Source organism: Hylobates moloch, unplaced genomic scaffold (assembly GCF_009828535.3).
Source record: "Hylobates moloch isolate HMO894 unplaced genomic scaffold, HMol_V3 SCAFFOLD_1, whole genome shotgun sequence".
Lineage (NCBI taxonomy): Eukaryota > Metazoa > Chordata > Mammalia > Primates > Hylobatidae > Hylobates > Hylobates moloch.
The window spans coordinates 163,705,265-163,724,769 of record NW_026652276.1 but is presented as its reverse complement, the minus strand read 5'-3'; the positions used below and the strand labels follow the sequence as shown (position 1 = coordinate 163,724,769).

Genomic DNA, 19,505 nt, shown 5'->3' with positions numbered 1-19,505 from the left:
ACCAAGAGGAATAATAAATTCATAGAATTGCATCTTCAGTATTTCACTATGAACTGTCACTTGATATTCTTTCCTTTTCAGGCCATCAGTTTCTGCCGTCACTTCTAGGTATAGAGAAAAGGACATGCACTAAAACACTGGGTCAGGAAACTGGTCACTTAAAGGCCGTTAGTTCTAACACTTAATGTCCCTATCTTTGGAGCAGTTTTGTATGGCAGCTACAACTAGATACCTTTAGGTGATATTAACAGCTAAGTATATAACAGACATTTACCATTTTATAGTTATCCAGCACCCAATTCTCTCCACACATACACAGCTTCCTAATAACACCCCAATCTCTCCTTGGGGATAACTCAAATGGCGTGTGGTCTTAGTGGGAGGACACTAAGTGCCAGCCTTTACTGTCATTTCCTACTTCAGAAGCTGAGGAGCCTGGTCCTTCCTCCACCAGCTCCCTGTTATAGCCAGGGGGCCAGGCAATCAATATCACTCTTGGGACTGTAAATCCTAAGTGAGTGATGCAAAGGAAGAGGACATGGACAGATGCCAAATCCTTTGCAGCAGCACCTGGGGTCCAGCTACTGAGTTAAAGCCTCAATCAACTTTAAGGTCCTGATGCCAGAGATGTCCTAGCTTCTGTTACTTTCTCAGGTTCCTCTTGATCTATGAACTCCAATATTCTGCCAGTAACTTCTCATTTAGCATAACATATTTAGGGTTGGATTCTGTTGCAGGCAACCAAGAACTCACACCAGGGCTGTTATATACAGCTATGTAGGTTGTACTCTGTACAAGAGAATCCAGCAAAAGAAACCAGAGGCTGAAATCTAGCCTGAGCTCCATTTGCCAAATTCATGAGGCTAAATTATCCTGCAGGAAGGGGTGAAATTTTCCTGTTTACATAGAGGCATTGTTTAGGCTGGCAGTGGCCCTGCCCTTGACCCATACATCCCCATTTTCCAGTTGTGAAATAAAGACCTAGAGATTAAGTCATTGACAGTTTTATGATTACAGTAATGCAATGACATTGCACTTGGCTCTTCTGCTGCCTTTCTCTCTACCTATATATAGGTTGAATGATTGAACAACCTCTTTATTCCTGCCAGGAAAATGTGAAAGAAGGAATGTTCCTGCAACAATTCATCCTCCTATGATAAGGCTGACCACAGTCTGTTACCTATTATTTACCCACAATTATTAAAAGGGTTGAAATTTAAATGTAAAATATATGTATAAATATTTAATACTCAGTGCTACACTACAGTTTTTAATAGTTAACCCTTTACATTCATTAACAATGGCAGAAAAACAAGTAAAGGACTCAAGAACTTTCCATTAATTCCCTACAAGCTACATTTCTGCCAATTTTATTGAGAGATATCATGGAACGGTAAAGATGACAAATTTTGCCGTACAATGCTCTATTCCAACCTCTTCAATTTTCCCATGACTGTTTTACATTTCCCATATCTTTTTCTCTCATTTTACATCACAAATTTATAGAGAGGATCTATGGGCTAGTATATACCATGCCTAGCATGTGAACAGCATTTATTGTTAAGAAGGAAATTAGAGAGTCACCACTCCTTCCATTAGGAATCTAACAGTTATGCTTCTTTTCCTTTACAGAGTTTCCTTTTACCATATTAAATCCTCCAGTCTTCCTTTCATGTTACTTTAAGACACTGATCAAAATCTTTTGTTCCTACTTCCATTCCCCACAAAAGAAAATTAGATTTGTTTTCAGGCTTTAATCCTGCTAAGATAAAGCAAATCAGCGCTGTTTTCATTACTGTCCAGTCAGTTCCATCAATCACCGAAGGGAATCACTAAAAGCAATCAGCGAACAAGGTCAACAGCACTCAGCAGAGGGCCGGCGCAATGGTACTTTAGCAGATCAAAATGAAGACTGGGAAAAGGATGACAGTGCTTCACAGCCCTAAGAGGCCCAGGACAGCTTCTCAGGAGTCGTCTCTAAATGGGGAGAAGATAATCGAGAGAAGGGAATTATCTTTATTGTGTAACAGGTCTCCTGACATCAAGCTTGTTAAGGTAACAAAGAGCTAAAAGGTTCAGTTGGTGGTTGGTGTCATCTTTTCTTGGTACAATGACTCAGGTTTTGGACTTTGAGACAAAGGCCTTAATTTCATAGATCTTGTTCTTCTCTAGCAGTTTGTGTTGTCACATCTGATAAATACAGAATCTCTCACAAAGAGATATAGATATCATTTAGAGTTAATTGGTTGCAAGCAACACAAGACAACTTTGATTAACTTAAGCAGAAAGGGGATTTACTGAAAGGACGTGAGAGAGTTATTAGAATCCATCATGAGATTGAAGAGCTGTGCCTGGAGATAGGATCAAAAGTGCTCTGGTGGGGAGAGGGTCTCAGAGCCGGAACTATTCAGTGGTCTGGGCTGAATGAACTGACAGTTTTCCTCATCATTATTATCTCTTTTTAAGATAGAAAGTCTTCAGTTGGCTTCACCAAGACGGCAGAAAAATGAAAGAGGGTGGGGAAGGGGAGTAGGGAAAGGAAGTGATGGTATTAATTACCCATAAAAAATCTAGATGTTATTAGCAACATAAAGGACAATGTGTTCCCAGTAGTCAAGATAAAACCAATATCCACTATGGTATTAAAAAAGAAGTTTTCACCCTAAAGTCCAGGAGCAATCTACTTAACTTGCATTAACAAACATCACATAAAGCACACATACGTTTTTCATATGTGAACTAACAGACTAGTTTCAGTGAATACAATGCCTGACGCTTGGTAGCTGCTCAATAAATATTTGTTGAATGAATAAATTTCTTTTGCAATGTTATTCTCATCCTTTCTTTATGCCATTTATATTTCCTAATATCTAGCAAATATTCCATATTCAAAATTGGTGAAATAGAACCTCTAAAAGAGAAAGCTCAATGCAGTGAGAAGAGTACTCAATTTGATTCATTTCTTGATTCTGCCCAATGTGACCTTGGGGACGGGTCACAATGGCTTTGAGGTTATTTCTTCATCTGTAAAATGAAGTGGTAGAGGTAGATGCTTTTTAAGCATCCATCCAATTCTATAAGTCTAACATCATAGTCACAAATATATAGATGACAGAGACTCAGAAAACTTAGGAAAAATGTTTATAATTTTCACAGTATGAAGTGGTTGTACCCTGAATCTGGACAGAAAGTAAAACCTAACTTACTTGGTAGTATTTAGGAGAAATTGCCAATATTGTAGAACATCTAGATCACTGTTATCAAACTTTAAAAGAAAGGCAGCAGAATCAAGTTTTCAAATGAAATCGTATGCTGAATTCCAATGTCTAAAACAAATGAAAGTCAAACTATTCTGACTGAAACAAAAGAGGGGTGCCTAGAGCCTCATACTCACACCCTTTCCCACAGTTTCCTGGGAACACCATTTGACATCACTCATTTAATTCCTGATTGACTATCCCTAAATTTTTCTGTACCTTGAAATAGTTTTAAAATGAGATATCAAATTTATTTGGATGAGAAAAATTAAGAAAAATGCTTTCCATGGAAAAATAAAAGTATATATGCTCTCTTTCAGAGTCAGTTGACTTAAAGACAATTTTATTAGTCTACAAGAATAAATTTTAATTTGTAAAGCAAAATAAAATCTAGCAGCACTGTTTGATACAATAGTCTTGGTCTAGTCCCTACATTATGAACTGGTATTATATAGACTTGTATCAAATGGTGAAAACTTAGCTTCCAAAACAAGACTTATTTAACAAGTTAAATTATAAAATATGAAGAAACTTCTTCAATATATAAATCATTAGCTTTAATTTTTTCAACTGTCTTACTTAAGAGGAATGATGTATATGTCTCTGAAACCAAAGTAATTTTGCATATGCCTTTTTTAATCACCAAAGAAGTAATTGTTGAAAGACAGTAAAAGAAATAAAAACAAATTGTCATCTCTGGCTCATTGTAGAGGCCTTATTAGCTTTAGCAAAAAGAAGCAATTGTTCTTCTCATAAAATCAGTATCCTGTGCATTCCACTACTTTGAAATATCATCATCAAGACACATCCTATTAACTTGGACCATGGATTTCTATACATAAAATACCAACCATGAGTCTTTGTTTTTGAGTACGAGTTTTGAAAAATTAAAACATCTTTGTTAAATCTTTACTTATGAACCCTAACATAGACAAAAGCACATCATTTATACCTTAAATAAGGGATTAATCTTGGTGATCGATTTGTTGAACAGTTATTGAGCTTTAATGATGCCATATTTTTAATCAAAGCAAAAAGCTATGAAGATTTTTCTGAAAGACATTTCACCATAGGCAGCAACAAAAAAGTATATTTCTTAGTCATTAGTGATCTGATTGACCTCTTTTGGCAGGACATAAGGTTTAAATTGTCTAGGTACAAACAATTAGACGTGAAATGGCTTATTACACAGATTTGTGACTCACAATCAAGAAGGAAGGCAAAGCCCATCTCTCATTGTTATAAAAGGTCTCTACTGTTTCCTAATTTATGCTGATTCTGCCAATCATTCTTCTGATCTCTTGATTCAATGGTTTTAAGATTCACTTTATAGCAAATATTTAAGACACACCAAGTGATGTAGCAGATGTGATTGGTGCCCTGCCCTTATTTCTTCATCATTTACCACTTCCACGCAGGAAAGCTCCACTTTCAGCTGCAACTGTAATTCTGTCTGAATACTTTCTGTGGTAGCCAGAGCCTACTCTGCCTACACATGGGTCATAACAGAAGATCCTGGGGGATTTTCCTGAGTAACTCTCAACCAATGACTGACGAGTTGATAAATACCCTGGCTCCCCTCCCCTAGGACAGGATAACTCTAAGATATGTTGTATATAGCCTCCTAGAGTTCCCAGGTGGAACTGAAGTTGAATTCCCTATGGTGTAGCTTGCTAAATATACACTCTTTTTTAGCTTCTCTGTCTTTCCTGACTCACTTCCCCACTCCCCTAGTACTTCTGTAATAAAATACCCACATTTGAATCCTTATCTCTATTCTAAGTTGCTTCTGAGACAAACCACAGTAAGACAAGGGGATATAAACATGAATACAATGGGAGTTCTACTTTTAAGGAATACAGTCTATAACAGAAAACCATTAATAAACACAACCAACAACAAAAAGAGTAACTAAGAGGAGAAATACACAATGTTACATTGTAAACAGGGATGTGCTGGCCCAGGCAAAGATGATAATCTAGAGTTTTAAATGTGTTGTGCACCACTGGAATGTTAGCTAATGGTTCTTCCTGTGATTCTAAATATTATCCTTATCAGTGAAAAGTGGCAAGACTTTCTCTAATAGTCATCTAGTCTAAGAAAGTCATCTTGCAAGGGTAACAAAGAGGGTAGGAGTATAAGCTTTCTTCAATTTCATGACAGCTGAAGAGGAATCAGAATAACATTATAGCGATTCCACCTGACCAGTGAATAAAAACTACAGCTAATATAAAATGGAATTTATCCTTGTATCAACCTTTTTGACAACCCATCAACCCTCAAGGCAAATATGTGGAGAATAAAATGAAATCAATATTCTGGCCATTGTTTGTCATTAGTTTCTGACACACAAGGAGTTGGCCATTGCAATGCAACAGCAGTGAACTAAAAAATCAGGCAGTATTGGAGAGCAATTTTTAGGAGGTCGTGTTGTAGAACAACCAAGTAGATACCTTAGCTTAAATGATCAGGGAAGGCCTGACTTAACAGGATGAGGACAAGCATCCCAGGGAACAAGTGGTGCAAAAGCACCTGGCCTTTGCATGTTCAAGCAACTGCATGTAGTTTAATCACTTTTTGCTTGGGTGATTTATCTTTGATTTATGCTTCAGAAGTGATCAAAATATGACAATACTGAAAATCAAGTGGTGTGTGTCAATAAGATTGGCAGGAGCCAGACTACATTGGGCTTTACAAGTAGTTTAGATTTTATGCTGCTTTAAGAAGCACTGACAGCATTTAAGGAAAACGGTGACATGATCTAAATTTCAACAATGTGGTGTTTTTTCTAGAATAGATTATAGGGCAGAAAGAGTAGAAGTAGGTAGACTGGCTAGGTAATAATTGCAGTAAATCCTAATAAGCAATAGTGATAGTACTAATACTAGTAGTGGGAGTAAATAGATTCTCAATTTATCAGTTAAGCTGTTTCTGGGTACAAGTAACAAAACACCCAACCTAAGATGTCTTAAATAAGGACGTTTGGTTTTAGGTCTTACGTTTAAGTCTTTAATCCATCTTGAGTTAATTTTTGTATAATGTGTAAGGAAGGGATCCAGTTTCAGCTTTCTGTGTATGGCTAGCCAGTTTTCCCAACACCATTTATTAAATAGGGAATCCTTTCCCCATCGCTTGTTTTTGTCAGGCTTGTCAAAGATCAGATGGTTGTAGATGTGTGGTGTTATTTCTGAGGCCTCTGTTCTGTTCCATTGGTTTACATATCTGTTTTGGTACCAGTATCATGCTGTTTTGGTTACTGTAGCCTTGTAGTATAGTTTGAAGCCAGGTAGTGTGATGCCTCCAGCTTTGTTCTTTTTGCTTAGGATTGTCTTGGCTATGCAGGCTCTTTTTTGGTTCCATATGAAATTTAAAGTAGGTTTTTCCAATTCTTTGAAGAAAGTCAATGGTAGTTTGATGGGAACAGCATTGAATCTATAAATTACTTTGGGCAGTATGGCCATTTTCACAATATTGATTCTCCAATCTATGAGGATGGAATGTTTTTCCATTTGTTTGTGTCCTCTCTTATTTCCTTGAGCAGTGGTTTGTAGTTCTCCTTGAAGAGGTCCTTCACATCCCTTGTAAATTGTAGTCCTAGGTATTTTATTCTCTTTGTAGCAACTGTGAATGGGAGTTCACTCATGATTTGGCTTTTTGTCTGTTCTTGGTGTATAGGAATGCTTGTGATTTTTGCACATTGATTATGTATCCTGATACTTAGCTTAAGTTGCTTATCAGCTTAAGCAGATTTTGGGTTGAGACAATGGGGTTTTCTAAATATACAACCATGTCATCTGCAAACAGAGACAATTTGACTTCCTCTCTTCCTATTTGAATACCCTTTCTTTCTTTCTCTTGCATGATTGCCCTGGCCAGAACTTCCAATACTATGTTGAACAGGAGTGGTGAGAGAGGGCATCCTTGTACCAGTTTTCAAAGGGAATGCTTCCAGTTTTTGCCCATTCAGTATGATATTGGCTGTGGCTTTGTCATAAATAGCTCTTATTATTTTGAGACGTAAAACCATAAAAACCCTAGAAGAAAACCTAGGCAATAACATTCAGGACACAGGCATGAGCAAAGGCTTCATGACTAAAACATCAAAGCAATGGCAACAAAAGCCAGAACTGACAAATGGGATCTAGTTAAACTAAAGAGCTTCTGCATAGCAAAAGAAACTATCATCAGAGTGAACAGGTAACCTACAGAATGGGAGAAAATTTTTGCAATCAGACCATCTGACAAAGGATAGATTGTATCCTTTGTCTACCCTTGGATAGATAAATATCCAGGCTCTACAAAGAACTTAAACAAATTTATAAGAAAAAGACAAACAGCCCCATCAAAAAGTGGGCAAAGGATATGAACAAATACTTCTCAAAAGAAGACATTTATGCAGCCAACAAACATATGAAAAAGTGCTCTTTATCACTGGTCATTAGAGAAATGCAAATCAAAACCACAATGAGATACCACCTCATGCCAGTTAGAATGGCGATCATTAAAAAGTCAGGAAACAACAGATGCTGGAGAGGATGTGGAGAAATAGGAACGCTTTTACACTGTTGGTGGGAGTGTAAATTAGTTCAAACGTTGTGAAAGACAGTGTGGCGATTCCTCAAGGATATAGAACTAGAAATACTTGAAACAAGGATCTAGAACTAGAAATACTAGAAGAGTGGGTGAATGATATGAACAGACACTTCTCAGAAGAAGACATTTATACAGCCAACAAACATATTTAAAAAAAGCTCATCATCACTGGTCATTAGAGAAATGCAAATCAAAACCACAGTGAGATACCGTCTCATGCCAGTCAGAATGATGATCATTAAAAAGTCAGGAAACAACAGATGCCGGAGAGGATGTGGAGAAATAGGAACACTTTTACACTGTTGGTGGGACTGTAAATTAGTTCAACCATTGTGGAAGACAGTGTGGCGATTCCTCACGGATCTAGAACTAGAAATACCATTTGGCCCAGCCATCCCATTACTGGGTATATACCCAAAGGATTATAAATCATTCTATAAAGACACAAGCATACGTATGTTTACTGCAGCACTGTTCACAATAGCAAAGACTTGGAACCAACCCAAATGGCCATCAGTGATAGACTGGATAAAGAAAATGTGGCACATATACACCATGGAATACTATGCAGCCATAAAAAGGATGAGTTCATGTCTTCTGCAGGGACATGGAGGAAGCTGGAAACCATCACTCTCAGCAAACTAACACAAGAACTGAAAACCAAACACTGCATGTTTTCAATCCTAAGTGGAAGTTGAACAGTGAGAATACATGGACACAGGGAGGAGATCACACACTGGAGTCTGTCAGGGGGTGGTGGACTAGGGGAGGGATAGCATTAGGAGAAATACCTAATGTAGATGATAGGTTGATGGGTGCAGCAAACCACAATGGCACATGTGTACCTATGTAACAAACCTGCACATTCTGCACATGTACCTCAGAACTTAAAGTATAATTAAAAAAATAAAAAATAAGGACGTTTGTAGGCTTGTTTTACAGGAAGCCTAGTCCTAGAACAAGCTCAATAACATCATCAAAGAATCCTCTTCCAGACTTTCTAATCTTCACCCTCAAACTGCAATAGCTGTTACATGACTGTCACTAGCAATTGAGACTACATGCTCCCTTATTTATATTTGGAGGGAAAGGCTGGCTTTATGTGCTATTTTATGAAGCAGGATTTTTCTTTGCCAGATGCTCCTAGCCCCCCTTTTGATTTATTGCCCCAAATTTATTTAAAGCTATCCATCCTTGTATCCAATCACTTGTACGGGGCACGGGATTACTAAGACTGGCTTAAGATGAAGCAGACCCCCCAAGCTGGGAATGGTGTTGGCTTGCCTTGTGAAAGAAGGCTTGGCCCATGTGAAAGAAAGATGGATATCTAACGGTTGGGGGTGGGGGTGGGGGGTGGCAGGGGAGATGAGGATTCATTAGGAAAGGGGAAGGGAAGAATGAAAAAGGCAAGCAGTGTACTAACTACATGAAATATGCATTTGAGGTAGAGTTGATAGGGCTCACCAATGGATTGCATATTGGGAGAACAGAAGATTCAATAAGTATCTGTATTTTTGGCTTAAACAATTGGGTTGAATGTTGGTGTATTTACTGAGGTGGGGAAGACTGGAGGAAAGATCAGGTTTGAGAAGGATAATGAAGGCTTCTCTTCTCATCAAGTTAATTTTAAGATACTCATACATGGAGAGGTAATCAAGTTGTTAGCTGAATATATGAGATTAGAGTTGCAGGGACAGGCCAAAACAGAAGAGATCTGAAATCATACATGTGGAATTTGTTTAAAAGCAACTGACATTGGTGAGATTACTAAAGAGAACATATGGATACAGCAAGAAGTAAACTCAGGACACTTAAAAGCAGAGTGCAATAGGAGCCATTAAGGTAGCTGGAAAATCCAAGGCCAGTCCCCCAGCATCATGTGTATGGGTGGAATGAGGGTGCTGCTGATTGTCTGCTCTCTGCCAAGTGGGTGGGATGTGTTACCTCTCTCAAAATGGGAAGTGTGGAACAGGAAGGATATAAATGTTTAAAAATATACGGTGCAGACGACAACATGCTGTAGAAAGCATTATTAATATAACATTCAATCTTTCAAAAGGGAGTTGGCTCATTATGATAGTCCTCTAAACTTTTAGTGGGAATAGGATGGACATGGCATCCCCTACAGCAATTTTATGCCAAGGCCTAATGAAAAATGCTGACCATTATTACATCTACAATTTCATTTCAAACAGAACTGAATTTTGGAAAATAATTATGAAAAATTACAAGGGAAATAAGGGAGTCATTGCTAACAGAAACATTTATGTCTGTATCAATAAAAACTTCTACCATGGAGCAAATTTGCAGTAAACTTCATCTTTTCTGTGTATCTACTCAACTAAAATTTAAGGAGCATTTATGTGAGACTATATTAAGTGCTGTTGAAAGAGAAACCCTAAGTTGTGCAGAATAGTCCCTTCCATTGAAGATGTTTTTTTGTTTTGTTTTGTTTGGAACCGCTTCCTGAGTGACTATGGGCACATTATTCAGCATCTTGGTGCTTTTCTTCATATATGACATGTACATGATAACATTACCTATCTCAGGGTTGTTGTGAAGATTAACACATATAAATAGCTGAGAACAATGTCTGGTACATAGTAAGCATCAGTTATTAAGGGGAGGTAAGGCAACTTCCACATAAGTGGTAGCATGGCTCAGTAAAAAAAAAAAAAAAAATTTTTGATTACTACCACTATATTATCACATGCTAATCTTCAGCTCAACCCTACAAGGATTCTTTCCATTTTATAGAAAAGGCAAACTGTTAACAGGCTGTTCTGAAACTTAACACACAACTAATAAGTGGTCTCATTATGAGTCAAACCTTGAAGTAACATCAGAACTCATGCACTTTCCAAAATATCATGCAAGAAACCCAAGAGTCCGGAAAACTAGATTCTAGCTCTGTATATGCCACCTATTAGCTGTTGCAATCCTGGGCCCTTTTACTTCCTAACTTACTCTGAGACTGTTTTCTATTTGACAAAATTGTTTACAATAAACAGGCCTCTCCTTCCTGCTTCACAGGGTGGGTCACTGTCAAGGTCAAATGAGAGAAATCTATAAATTGTAAAATTTCAAATAATTTTTTCATCTGCCTGACTAATCTCCTTTCCTACTTCAGATGTGTTTTTATCATCCTGATGCCAAATACCAATTTTCAGGTACCCAATCCTTAACAACTACTACCTAAATTTTGATATTTAATTAAGGACAAAACACTGGATAACTACAAATAACCCATTAAGGCCTCTGCTCAACTCTTATGAGGTTTCAAAATTATACCTCAATAATTTAAAATCATCACATTAAGTGGCCATCATTCAGGCCATCACTTAGTAGTGTCAGTAATCTGACACTGTTAGGGTGACCACATCCTGTAACCACAGACCAAAATACTGAGAAAATGCACATCAAAATACTTCTTAGCATGTTACAACATTAACGTGGCTGCCTGTGCTTCATTATATTTATAAAAATATCACTTATCCATTCAAAACTTTTATACTTTCCAAAGTTCTTTGGTGTTCCTTATTCCATTTGATCATCTAGCAGTTCTGTTAGGCAGGCAAGGTAGGTTTACGCTCTTCAGACGATCAAACTACTCCGAGCTACGAGAGGAAATTCAAAACAATGGCAAAGAAGTTAAAAACTTTGAAAAAAAATTAGACGAATGGATAACTAGAATAACCAATGAAGAGAAGGGCTTAAAGGAGCTGATGGAGCTGAAAGCCAAGTTTCGAGAACTACGTGAAGATTGCAGAAGCCTCGGTAGCCGATGCGATCAACTGGAAGAAAGGGTATCGCTGATGGAAGATGAAATGAATGAAATGAAGCGAGAAGGGAAGTTTAGAGAAAAAAGAATAAAAAGAAACGAACGAAGCCTCCAAGAAATTTGGGACTATGTGAAAAGACCAAACCTACGTCTGATTGGTGTACCTGAAAGTGACGGGGAGAATGGAACCAAGTTGGAAAATACTCTGCAAGATATTATCCAGGAGAACTTCCCCAATCTAGCAAGGCAGGCCAACATTCAGATTCAGGAAATACAGAGAACGCCACAAAGATACTCCTCGAGAAGAGCAACTCCAAGACACATAATTGTCAGATTCACCAAAGTTGAAATGAAGGAAAAAATGTTAAGGGCAGCCAGAGAGAAAGGTCGGGTTACCCACAAAGGGAAGCCCATCAGACTAACAGCTGATCTCTCGGCAGAAACTCTACAAGCCAGAAGAGAGTGGGGGCCGATATTCAACATTCTTAAAGAAAAGAATTTTCAACACAGAATTTCCTATCCCGCCAAACTAAGCTTCATAAGTGAAGGAGAAATAAAATACTTTACAGACAAGCAAATGCTGAGTGATTTTGTCACCACCAGGCCTGCCCTAAAAGAGATCCTGAAGGAAGCACTAAACATGGAGAGGAACAACCGGTACCAGCCACTGCAAAAACATGCCAAATTGTAAAGACCATCAAGGCTAGGAAGAAACTGCATCAACTAACGAGCAAAATAACCAACTAACATCATAATGACAGGATCAAATTCACACATAACAATATTAACTTTAAATGTAAATGGGCTACATGCTCCAATTAAAAGACACAGACTGGCAAACTGCATAAGGAGTCAAGACCCATCAGTGTGCTGTATTCAGGAAACCCATCTCACGTGCAGACACACATAGACTCAAAATAAAGGGATGGAGGAAGATCTATCAAGCAAATGGAAAACAAAAAAAGGCAGGGGTTGCAATCCTAGTCTCTGCTAAAATAGACTTTAAACCAACAAAGATCAAAAGAGACAAAGAAGGCCATTACATAATGGTAAAGGCATCAATTCAACAAGAAGAGCTAACTATCCTAAATATATATGCACCCAACACAGGAGCACCCAGATTCATAAAGCAAGTCCTGAGTGACTTACAAAGGGACCTAAACTCCCACACAATAATAATGGGAGATTTTAACACCCCACTGTCAACATTAGACAGATCAACGAGACAGAAAGTTAACAAGGATATCCAGGAATTGAATTCAGCTCTGCACAAAGTGGACCTAATAGACATCCACAGAACTCTCCACCCCAAATCAACAGAATATACATTTTTTTTCAGCACCACACCACACCTATTCCAAAATTGACCACATAGTTGGAAGTAAAGCTCTCCTCAGCAAATGTAAAAGAACAGAAATTATAACAAACTGTCTCTCAGACCACAGTGCAATCAAACTAGAACTCAGGATTAAGAAACTCACTCAAAACCGCTCAACTACATAGAAACTGAACAACCTGCTCCTGAATGACTACTGGGTACATAACGAAATGAACGCAGAAATAAAGATGTTCTTTGAAACCAACGAGAACAAAGACACAACATACCAGAATCTCTGGGACACATTCAAAGCAGTGTGTAGAGGGAAATTTATAGCACTAAATGCCCACAAGAGAAAGCAGGAAAGATCCAAAATTGACACCCTAACATCACAATTAAAAGAACTAGAAAAGCAAGAGCAAACACATTCAAAAGCTAGCAGAAGGCTAGAAATAACTAAAATCAGAGCAGAACTGAAGGAAATAGAGACACAAAAAACCCTTCAAAAAATTAATGAATCCAGGAGCTGGTTTTTTGAAAAGATCAACAAAACTGATAGACTGCTAGCAAGACTAATAAAGAGGAAAAGAGAGAAGAATCAAATAGATGCAATAAAAAATGAAAAAGGGGATATCACCACCGATCCCACAGAAATACAATCTACCATCAGAGAATACTACAAACACCTCTATGCAAATAAACTAGAAAATCTAGAAGAAATGGATAAATTCCTCAACAAATACACCCTCCCAAGACTAAACCAGGAAGAAGTTGAATCTCTGAATAGACCAATAACAGGCTCCGAAATTGTAGCAATAATCAAAAGCTTACCAACCAAAAAGAGTCCAGGACCTGATGGATTCACAGCCGAATTCTGCCAGAGGTACAAGGAGGAACTGGTACCATTCCTTCTGAAACTATTCCAATCAATAGAAAAAGAGGGAATCCTCCCTAACACATTTTATGAGGCCAGCACCGTCCTGATACCAAAGCCTGGCAGAGACATAACCAAAAAAGAGAATTTCAGACCAATATCCTTGATGAACATTGATGCAAAAATCCTCAATAAAATACTGGCAAACCGAATCCAGCAGCACATCAAAAAGCTTATCCACCATGATCAAGTGGGCTTCATCCCTGGGATGCAAGGCTGGTTCAACATGCGCAAATCAATAAATGTAATCCAGCATATAAACAGAACCAAAGACAAAAACCACATGATTATCTCAATAGATGCAGAAAAGGCCTTTGACAAAATTCAACAACGCTTCATGCTAAAAACTCTCAATAAATTAGGTATTGATGGGACGTATCTCAAAATAATAAGAGCTATCTATGACAAACCCACAGCCAATATCATACTGAATGGGCAAAAACTGGAAGCATTCCCTTTGAAAACTGGCACAAGACAGGGATGCCCTCTCTCACCACTCCTATTCAACATAGTGCTGGAAGTTCTGGCCAGGGCAATCAGGCAGGAGAAGGAAATAAAGGGTATTCAATTAGGAAAAGAGGAAGTCAAATTGTCCCTGTTTGCAGATGACATGATTGTATATCTAGAAAACCCCATTGTCTCAGCCCAAAATCTCCTTAAGCTGATAAGCTACTTCAGCAAAGTCTCAGGATACAAAATCAATGTACAAAAATCACAAATTATGAGTGAACTCCCATTCACAATTGCTTCAAAGAGAATAAAATACCTAGGAATCCAACTTACAAGGGATGTGAAGGACCTCTTCAAGGAGAACTACAAACCACTGCTCAATGAAATCAAAGAGGATACAAACAAATGGAAGAACATTCCATGCTCATGGGTTGGAAGAATCAATATCGTGGAAATGGCCATACTGCCCAAGGTAATTTATAGATTCAATGCCATCCCCATCAAGCTACCAATGACTTTCTTCACAGAATTGGAAAAAACTACTTTAAAGTTCATATGGAACCAAAAAAGAGCCCGCATCGCCAAGTCAATCCTAAGCCAAAAGAACAAAGCTGGGGGCATCACGCTACCTGACTTCAAACTATACTACAAGGCTACAGTAACCAAAACAGCATGGTACTGGTACCACAACAGAGACATAGATCAATGGAACAGAACAGGGCCCTCAGAAATAATGCCGCATATCTACAACTATCTGATCTTTGACAAATCTGACAAAAACAAGAAATGGGGAAAGGATTCCCTATTTAATAAATGGTGCTGGGAAAACTGGCTAGCCATACGTAGAAAGCTGAAACTGGATCCCTTCCTTACACCTTATACAAAAATTAATTCAAGATGGATTAAAGACTTAAATGTTAGACCTAAAACCATTAAAATCCTACAAGAAAACCTAGGCAATACCATTCAGGACATAGGCGTGGGCAAGGACTTCATGTCTAAAACACCAAAAGCAATGGCAACAAAAGCCAAAATTGACAAATGGGATCTCATTAAACTAAAGAGCTTCTGCACAGCAAAAGAAACTACCATCAGAGTGAACAGGCAACCTACAGAATGGGACAAAATTTTTGCAACCTACTCATCTGACAAAGGGCTAATATCCAGAATCTACAATGAACTCAAACAAATTTACAAGAAAAAAACCAAACAACCCCATCAAAAAGTGGGCAAAGGACATGAACAGACACTTCTCAAAAGAAGACATTTATGCAGCCAGAAAACACATGAAGAAATGCTCATCATCACTGGCCATCAGAGAAATGCAAATCAAAACCACAGTGAGATACCATCTCACACCAGTTAGAATGGCCATCATTAAAAAAGCAGGAAACAACAGGTGCTGGAGAGGATGTGGAGAAATAGGAACACTTTTACACTGTTGGTGGGACTGTAAACTAGTTCAACCATTGTGGAAGTCAGTGTGGCGATTCCTCAGGGATCTAGAACTAGAAGTACCATTTGACCCAGCCATCCCATTACTGGGTATATACCCAAATGATTATAAATCATGCTGCTATAAAGACACACGCACACGTATGTTTATTGCGGCACTATTCACAATAGCAAAGAGTTGGAACCAATCCAAATGTCCAACAAGGATAGACTGGATTAAGAAAATGTGGCACATATACACCATGGAATACTATGCAGCCATAAAAAAGATGAGTTCATGTCCTTTGTAGGGACATGGATGAAACTGGAAAACATCATTCTCAGTAAACTATCGCAAGGACAAAAAACCAAACATCGCATGTTCTCACTCATAGGTGGGAATGAACAATGAGAACTCATGGACACAGGAAGGGGAACGTCACACTCCAGGGACTGTTGTGGGGTGGGGGAAGGGGGGAGGGACAGCATTAGGAGATATACCTAATGCTAAATGATGAGTTAATGGGTGCAGCAAAACAACATGACACATGGATACATATGTAACAAACCTGCACATTGTGCACATGTACCCTAAAACCTAAAGTATAATAATAAAAAATAAAATTAAAAAAAAAATACAACATCAACAGGAAAAAAAAAAAGCAGAAACATATTTATGTTCAAAACCATTTTTAAGTATAACTTGTATTTCAGGCCACCAACCCCTATTCTGGTATCTGCACTGCATTGTTACATAAATTTTACATTTGAAATTACTCAACACTACAGATTGATTGTAGTTCTTAGTGACAACATTTACATTTGAAAATATTCCTAAAAAATATCCCATACATTTAAGTCATCACAAAGAATCCTTTACAAACCAAATTAAATCTCCCATTCACAAAAGTAGATGTGGCAACAGCTATCACTCTGTGAAAACTCAGTTGTACTAAATGAGCCTGCTATGTAGTACCTGAAAATATGCACTTGTTGATAAAGTATCTCGAGCCCACTTCCTCAATTTTAATAGAAGACACCATTCTTACTGTAATTAAACTACTTTGGACTTTAAGTACCAATAATATGCTAACAACCATTAATAATATTATTAATGGCTCAGGAACTAAGTAAATTACAGCAATTTAAAATGATTAATATTTTTAAAACACAGGTTTTGAAAGGTCACCTTATAAATGTCAGCAAATGTTGCCTAAGCTATCAAAATACAGAAGAGATTAAGGTTCAACATGATGTAAAAGAAATTCCTTATAAAATAGAAGTAACAATTAATTGATGTGGTTTAAGAAAAGTACTGAATTGGGAATCAGGTGAAATCTACTCCAGATCATTTAACCTGAGCCTCACACAGTTAACATTAAAAAAAAAAAAGAAAGAAAATTTCATAATATGCAATTTTACTATCTATATATAATAAGGTTTTGGAAAATCTGACAAGAAAATTGATTAGAGGCAAAAGATTAAGACTTCTGAACCAAACCAAGATTATATCAAAACATTTATTTTTTTGTGTTACAAAAAACACAAACAAATCCAAGCAGATAATGAAATAAACACATTTTTTTAGTGTCCCATCCTGGGTTCTCTGTCCTAGAATGTATTAGGCAGGTCAAGTTTAGATTACTTCAACACTTCTTCTGGATGCTATGAAGTCTCCATCTTATAACCATGTTTCTCTAGTTCAGCTCTACGATAAAACAGAAAGAACATCACTAGGTATTCTTTTAGAAATAATAAATAAACAAATAAATGAGCTATGCCTGAGACATCAGTTTACAATACCACTAAATAGTTTTATTTTTGTCTCTGAAAAAAAAAAAACTACATAAGAAAATTGGATATGAGTCAATATAATACTATAAAATTTTGCTTTTCCCATTAGTTAACTTATATTTTATCTTCCTTAATTTTCTTATAAGTCTATTTGTGGAAGAAATGTGAGGGACTTACTGCTATCCTTCAAATACTTTCCAAATTCCATATGAATGTTGTTCCTAATAAATATTTAAACATAAGTTTTGAGACTCATTAACCTCAGGCAAAGTACACACCACTATCAAACCTTTAGGGATTTTATAATGATCATAACAGGTATTACTGTATTACTGTTGTATATGCAGAAAGAATAAACAGATTGCTTTCCATATTGACATATATCTATTGCTCTAACCTTATTTGCCACAATTCAGATAAAAGTTTATGACAAAATTATTAGATGGCTAATCCATGATAAAACACTGAGTAAATTTAAAGTATGATTAATATGCTTTACATCATTACATCCAATAAGATAGACATTTGTTCTCAAGTAAATTTGGCTTAGACACCACCACACTATTCCAATGCAAACACATGACAGGAATAATGTATGGTATTTAGTATTCATTTCTCAAAACTCCTTTGCTTTCCTAAAATTTTTATAGTTATTTAGAATACAAATAGTGAGCTAATTTCCATAAATTATATCAAGGCCACAGATTGTTCAAATGAATCATCCTTGTTTTCTGCTAGGTTATAGTATGGGCTGGTGGTATAAACAATGGATTAGGAGTCAAGACTCCAGTGCAAGACTCTGACTCTGGCCCTTTCTTTGCTAACTAATTTGCTTCCTTTAAACCCTTCCCCCACCCCTCAGGAAACTGGAGATTATATTATCTGCCCTTCATTTATAACAACTTATCTCCATTGTTTTGAGAGCTAAATGAGAGAAAGTTATAGAAATCTAATGTAGTATACATTAAAATAAGAATCAAGGCTGAAAGGAAAAGCTAAAAGACTGTATTTCTGATGATCACAGAAAACCCAAATGCTTCATACAAAAACTCTTGCTGCCAATCTTTAGGGAATGTGATAACTGTCTTTGAATTTTATCTCATGCTAAAATTTTATACTTTATTTAAAATAAAAGTAATTTTACAACTTTCTTAAACCTTAGTTTTCTACTCTGTAGAATATTCACTTTAACAACAGCAACAAAAACAAACAATGAACAAAAAAACCCCAAAGTTCAACCTACAATTTAAGTAACAAGTATACCAAATCTGTCCTTCAGGTTTGTGTCTATTGGCTTTCCTAATGGGAGGTGGCTGGTCACCAACTGCATGTATAAATTGTTTACGAACACAAACAAGATGATGAAATGCTCTTCTATCAGCTAAATTCTTAGAGAAGATGAAAAATTCTTTGCTAGAATTTAAAAAACCAAAAGAAAAAAATTGAGGCCACCAAGTACAAAACAAAAACACTAATAATCATGAGGCTGCTGAATGGAAAAATCAACAAAGACAAAAATAGAAAACCTCAGCACAACTGTTAATATCATACAACACACACAGTGAACATACACTATCTGAAATAAAAACAGCAGCAGTCTTTGTGCAACAAAACAAGAAAAAAGACTAATGGCCACTAGCAGGTTTGAAAAGTCCTCTTACTATCCAAGAAACTACTCAGCTTTATGACTATGGCTATATCTGATTTGGTAAATCAGGAACTATAATGGCTTTTTTTTTCTTTGAGATGGAGTCTCGCTCTGTCGCCCAGGCTGGAGTGCAGTGGCGCCATCTCAGCTCACTGCTAGCTCCGCCTCCTGGGTTTACGCCATTCTACTGCCTCAGCCTCCCTGTAGCTGGGACTACAGGCGCCCGCCACCACGCCCAGCTAATTTTTTTGTATTTTTAGTAGAGACGGGGTTTCACTGTGTTAGCCAGGATGGTC

At 37.2% G+C, this 19,505-nt stretch overlaps 1 protein-coding gene across 3 annotated transcripts in view; it reads right to left on the bottom strand.

The window, feature by feature from the left end:
• SEM1 (SEM1 26S proteasome subunit) overlaps window positions 1–19,505 on the bottom strand; it is a 93,844-nt gene that overhangs the window by 55,236 nt on the left and 19,103 nt on the right. The window contains exon 3 of one of the 3 annotated variants that reach the window (XM_032760930.2): window positions 17,274–17,475. The exons of the other annotated variants lie outside the window; for them this stretch is intronic. Coding sequence (XP_032616821.1) covers window positions 17,433–17,475 — 43 coding nt within the window. The 3' untranslated portion in view covers window positions 17,274–17,432. Of the gene's footprint in view, window positions 1–17,273; window positions 17,476–19,505 lie in introns of those variants that run through there. 3 annotated transcript variants of the gene reach the window in all.